This window comes from Pleurodeles waltl, chromosome 6 (assembly GCF_031143425.1).
Source record: "Pleurodeles waltl isolate 20211129_DDA chromosome 6, aPleWal1.hap1.20221129, whole genome shotgun sequence".
Classification (NCBI taxonomy): Eukaryota; Metazoa; Chordata; class Amphibia; order Caudata; family Salamandridae; genus Pleurodeles; species Pleurodeles waltl.
The window spans coordinates 1,668,774,600-1,668,780,939 of NC_090445.1; the positions used below are offsets into that span (position 1 = coordinate 1,668,774,600).

Here is a 6,340-nt window from a genome sequence, read left to right on the forward strand (position 1 = left end):
CTGTGGTATAGTGCACCCTGCCTTAGGGCTGTAAGGCCTGCTAGAGGAGTGACTTACCTATGCCACAGGCAGTGTGAGGTGGGCATGGCATTCTGAGGGGAGTGCCATGTCGACTTAGTTATTTTCTCCCCACCATCACACACAAGCTGTGAGGCAGTGTGCATGTGCTGAGTGAGAGGTCCCCAGGGTGGCATAAGACATGCTGCAGCCCTTAGAGACCTTCCCTGGCAACAGGGCCCTTGGTACCAGGGGTACCAGTTACAAGGGACGTATCTGTGTGCCAGGGCTGTGCCAATTGAGGGAACAAAGGTCCATTTTGGTGAAAGAAGACTGGTGCCGGGGCCTGGTTAGCAGGGTCCCAGCACACTTTCAATCATAACTGGCATCAACAAAAGGCAAAAAGGCAGGGGGTAACCATGCCAAGGAAGGCATTTCCTTACAGACATCTTTTCTGAAGATGACTTTTTACATATTCTAAATTTATGCTGTAATGTACTGAGAAGACACTGTACATGGAGTTAATTCCTTGTAAGCGTTGTCGTACACTCTGTCCAAGGTTAGGCGCATGGAAAGCAATGCCCTTGTATTCTGTTGTCAGTTGGCAACAGCTCTGAGGCTACAAATGAACCATCGCATCAGCTCTGCTCCTTTGACACAGTATGATATGAACAGTGATTTGATTAAATAAACTGCCTCTGTGCTACATTCGGTAGAAGAGCACTAATGCTGATATAATCCTGGAATGTGGTGCACTGTGACTGAGATGCAGCACTGCTGACTCTGACCTTCATCCTGCAAAGGCTGTAGCCTACTCTACATTAGACCGGCTTTCTGGCACATCATACCCAGGTATAGGGGGTTAAGCTATCCCTATGGATCTGGCAGAGGGTACTCCCACTATGCTCTCGATAGTGTAGATTGAAGTAGGTTGGAGTGTAACAACATAGTAACAACATAGTAACATAACCATGGTTGAATTGTTTATCTTTTTCGTCATTCTCATAATGCTGGTTACATTGCTTTGTTTAACTTGCCTAATACTCACAGCTCATTCTTGATATGCAAGAATATGATTGTTTCAATAAATGTTTGAAAATCCATTTCGTATCTTTCTTGTGTTTACCTTGGGCATGCAAATTAACAAGGAAAGATTAGATCTGTTTCCACAAATTCCTTGGTAATAAGTGTGGTCATGTTCGAGTGTGCTGTTACCACCAGGTACACTGGTTAGGGGTTCAGATGGAGCGCTGTGAGCTAGCTAGGAATGGTGTCAACATTTCCTGATAGTATAGATGGACTCAGTCCCTACTTCCTGAAGTTCATGTTGACCTAATACGCTGTCCTACTTAATTCGTAGGAACCGCATAACAACACAATTTGTGACCAACCTAATCAATAATAAAGATTGTGAATCAATCTAATTTCACTTTTTTATTAACTGACCTAATGGTACATTCTCAACAATCTGAAAATGTAAATTTAACAAATATTGTCTTGGTGGTGATCCTGAAAGCGGGACTGGATTTAACTATTCAGTGGGTTGATAAGCCTAGTCATTGAACAAACTCTGTGTTAGGTAACCACAACTTCTCAATCAAACTCATTGTTTTTTTCTTTTCCAGGTGGCACTCTGCAGATTTCGCACGCACCAGTGGTGTTTTATTATCTTTAACATCATCTTGTTCCATGCTTTGCTTTTTGGTGCGGACTTCATTGAAGAATACTTCATGCAATCTCTGCCGGTTACTTATAGCGATGCCAGTGTTCTGGAACTGCGAGAAAAAGCCCGAAAATTAGATTTGGTGCCTATGAAAGACAACATCTCAAGGTCCTATGTAATCAGTGACTCAGAAGCATGTTCACACAAAGACATTCTGCTGCTATTAATCATCTCCAGTAGCCCAGAGAACAAGACCAAGCGGGATCTTATTAGACAGACATGGGCTAATGTGACCCAAGTCAAGGGTTATACAGTCTTAACTCTGTTTGCTTTGGGAAAACCCAAATCTGAAACAGTCCAATTAGAAATCATTAAGGAATCAGAAGAGCACGGAGATATAATTCAAGGAAGTTTTGAGGATTCTATTCAGTATCAGACCCTGAAGCTAATCATGTCGATGCAGTGGATGGTCACCTTTTGCCCCAACACAAGGTTTCTCCTAAAAGTAGAAGAAGACATGTTTGTCAACCTCATGAGCATTGTTGACTACCTTATACACCTGAGGACACACCCTGAAGACATCTACATTGGAAGAGTCATTCATCAAGAGACCCCTGTCCGAAGCCCAGAGAGACCTGACTTTGTCCCCTTCAGCCTCTTCCCAGAAAAGTACTATCCTGACTACTGCAGCGGGGCTGCTTTTATCATCTCCCAGGATGTGGCTCGAAAGGTCTACGTTGCATCGGAAGATGTTCCCACCCAGGTGCCCCCTGATGTGTTTGTGGGCATGTGTGCTAAAAGAGTGGGCATTGTGCCCATCCACAGCTCCAGGTTCTCAGGACGGAAGCACATCCAGTACAACCGCTGCTGCTACAGGTTCATCTTCACGTCGGCTAATACAAAAGAGGAGAGACCCGCAGCAGAGTGGAGGGATCTGGACAAAGGCAATGACTGCTCTCTGCTGGAGACCTACTATGGACTGGTGTCTTGCAAAGTCTGGACCTACCTGGACAAGATCAAACATTTGAACCTGGACAACATCAGAAAGGATCTCTCTTCTTTCACAAAGTAAGGCTTCACTTCTCAGTAGTTGGCCTTGCACTCTACCCACATTTCTAGCATTTTCATTGTTCGTTCTTGCAGAGGCGTGTTCTTTCAGTGAAGAGAGGAAGATGGGCACATTCAGGATGAAAAGGTTTCAAAGAATGATTCAAAGAACTTATCAAGCTTAGGAAAATGAACTGACCATATGATTTGAAAGTATTGCTAATATGTGGTAATTCTTTCAATGAGTCCCTGATACAAGCGCGCATTTGCCTAATTTACATGGTTAATTTTCAGTACAGAACAGGATAGGTGCTTGGGATAGTGGACATGCTGTGCAAAAGGTCTTCGAATGAGAACATTAGTATTTGCATTCTTGTGGAGTGCTTTCATCCTAAGCCTCAAGGTCATAAGTAGGCATTATGGTGGAATGACTAAGCTTTTCACACTTCCCAGTTTTTCAAGTGAATGTCATTAATACTGGTAATAACACCTGTCCTTACTGCTAAGAGGCACTTCATCTTCTAGTGTGTACTACAGAAATGGTCACAATTTACAGTATTATTATTAATATTCCACTGTTGCCATTTCGCTTATTATAGTTTAAGAAGAACTGAGGTAAGCGCAGGGAAACCAGAGTATGGGAGGCTCTTATGTGATCAGAGTGACATGGGGTGTCTTCATTGGCCCTAGGAGAAGTGAACAAGGTGGGAATGGGGGGCAGGGTGCAGGGAAGAGCACAGGACTCCAAGGTCAGCAACCCCCACGAAAGAGAAGGCAGAGAAGAGATAAAAGAAAAGAGGTGTTATGCAGGGAGGTTTGTTTCAAAGCACTGCTTTTCTTTAATAAAGTGTTATATTTTACCCACCCTTGTTGAAATAAAAATAAAAAGAATAATCTCACTTGGAGCCATTTTATCAAAGGGCCTTTATTTCAAGAGTACACCACGTGTCCCTCCATAATTTATACCTTTGCAAATCCATGCTTGCGTGCTATAGTACCACAATTTGTGGTGAGACAGGAAGAGGATAAAGTAATTTTCAGGTGAGTAAAAGTTAACATAAAGTCAATGTTTCCTGTAAAGGTAAAAGGCCATATCTACTAAAACATTGGAATGTTTGGAGCTCCATTGGAGACAATGGAGTGCTCCGGGCTTCTAATGGCTGGTAAATGTCTGGAGCCTCAACATTCCAATGTTCTTTGTTCACAGCAACAGCTGTTAACAAAGGCCTCACAGGGCCAGTGAGGGGTTTGTTTCATTAGAACATTCTGCCATCTAGTTTTGGAATGTTCTAATAGCCTTAGAGCCCTTCATAGCTGGGCTATACTGACAATTAAAGTCCAGCTCCCTTGTTAAAGGGCCTCACCTTCAGCTCAAGCCTTTAACGCAGGAGGTGGCCTTTAACAGGCAGTATAGCCCGCTTTGGCGAGCTTTAAGTCTATACTAAAGCTGCCAAGAAATTTTTGTGGTAGAGAAGATGGAACCACTTCTCACATTAGTAAAAAGCTCACATTAACTATGTCTCAGCACCTGAGTTACACCATAACTGATTCAAATACTTGCCAACCCACCAAATGTATCAACAAGCGGTGCTGTGGTATCATAATTGCGAATGTCCTTTAGCCACAGTGACCCATAAGGATGCTGATGGCAAATAAAAGTACAACACAACTTCACACCTTTTAAAAAATATATATGCAAAAGCAAACTTAGGCCCTCATTCTGACCCTGGCGGTCCTAAACCGCCAGGGTCACGGGCAACGGAAGCACCGCCAACAGGCTGGCGGTGCTTCAGTGCCCATTCTACTGCGGTCAGAAAAGAGGATCCGGCGGTTTCCCGCCAGATTCCCCCTGGGACAGAGAATCCTCCGCCATGGGGATTCCGACCCCCTTCCCGCCATCCTGTTCCTGGCGGTAAAACCCGCCAGGAACAGGATGGCGGGAACGGGTGTCGTGGGGTCCCTGGGGGCCCCACAAAGATTTTCACTGTCTGCTATGCAGACAGTGAAAATCGCGACGGGAGCTACTGCACCCGTCGCACCCCTGCAACTCCGCCGGCTCCATTCGGAGCCGGCTTCCTCGTTGCAGGGGCTTTCCCGCTGGGCCGGCGGGCGATCTTCTGGCGATCGCCCGCCGGCCCAGCGGGAAAGTCAAAATGACCCCCGTGGTCTATTGACCGCGGTGCGGTCTTTCGGTGGTTTCCGCCCGGCGGGCGGCACCCGCCGCCCGCCGGACTCAGAATGAGCCCCTTTTAATGACTATAATCAGTTACCCATTACTTCACCCAGAAAAAAGAGGAAGAGAATAGAAGTACTTAAAAAACTGAACTTTAAACAAAATCTTTTAACTTTAATGGTCAAATGTTTGTCGTAAAAAAAACTTCTAACTTTTTTCCAAGCAAAACATTGTCATTGTAGAATCCCCAGGATGAAAAAAAATATTGCCAGAGACTGAGCTCTCTGGTTGTCCTTGCGTTAGACTCTTCTCTGTCAATGAAGACTTCTTCACTGACCCTCTCCTGAACAGACTTACATGTAGAAAATGGAAATCACAATCAACCTAATTTAATTATATTCCGTTTTTCAATCTTCAGCTTTAACAACTCTATTTAATCTCCACTTTGATCCATTTCCAGCATATCTAAAGTTCGACCTGCATTTCTGATTGTTTTGACAAAAGAACATTTCAAACCTTCTTGATCCACGTGGGGTTGTGACAAAATCTTCCAGTTTCACTGTTCTTTTCCTTTTTGCTTCACCACATTTCAGAACAAATATGTTCCTCAGTTTGCCTTGTTTTGGTTCTATACTACTCCTGGCTTGGTTTTACAGCTCACGCAGTGGAGTACGTTACCCCTTTCCTTGCTCAAATGCCCTCGACTAAGGTGATTCATTGCTCTTCAACCACGAAGAAGTCTGAAAGGAGGAACGACTCTGATACTTTTTGGCAATCGACGATATGACCAAACTTTGGGCCGATTTTAAGAAAAGTGGTGCTGCATTCAATGCACTCTTCTTGCGCCCCTCACCCCTAATGCCACCATGTGTGTGCCGTATTTAAGATACAGTGTACCATGGCGGTAGAACAATAGCATCAAAATTTACTAGCATCAAAAATGTTGACGCTAGTGTAGCAAAGTGCAAGGAGGCCCATTGATTTAAATGGGTGTGTCATTTTAATGCCTGCTATGAGCAGGCGTTAAAAATGACAGAAAAAAAGGCGCAGTGAAATCTTTTAAATTTCACTGTGCCATTTTTTCAGGCCTCCTAATGGGGGAACGCCCCCCCTTGCATACATTATGCCTGGTGCAGGTAAAATGTGGCGCAACGGGTTACAAAGTGGCGCAATGCATGCATCGCGCCACTTTGTAAATATGGCATGGGGAAAAGGCCACCTTAGCGCCGCCTTAACATAAAACAGATTACGCTTAGGCAGTGCTTAAGTGGTGCAAGGGCTCTTAAATATGCCCCTTTGTTTCTCAATTCTTCTTCATTGCCCAAGCTGGAGGACAAAGCAAGTTGAACAAAGTCCACACTATTAAGTCTTTTCACCAAACCAATAATATCTGGTGAGGACAACAGAATTGTTTTATTCATGCTCTCTCTTGTTTCTACAATGGGATGTTTTATGCATGC

The 6,340-nt window shown here is 44.2% G+C and overlaps 1 protein-coding gene across 1 annotated transcript in view; it reads left to right on the plus strand.

Moving 5' to 3' along the window:
* B3GALT9 (beta-1,3-galactosyltransferase 9) overlaps positions 1 to 3,528 on the plus strand; it is a 72,415-nt gene extending 68,887 nt beyond the window's left edge. Inside the window, exon 2 of the mRNA XM_069242308.1 lies at positions 1,623 to 3,528. Within this exon, the coding sequence (XP_069098409.1) occupies positions 1,623 to 2,732 (1,110 nt within the window). The 3' untranslated portion in view covers positions 2,733 to 3,528. The remainder of the gene's footprint in view (positions 1 to 1,622) is intronic.
* The last annotated feature ends 2,812 nt before the right edge of the window (positions 3,529 to 6,340 follow it).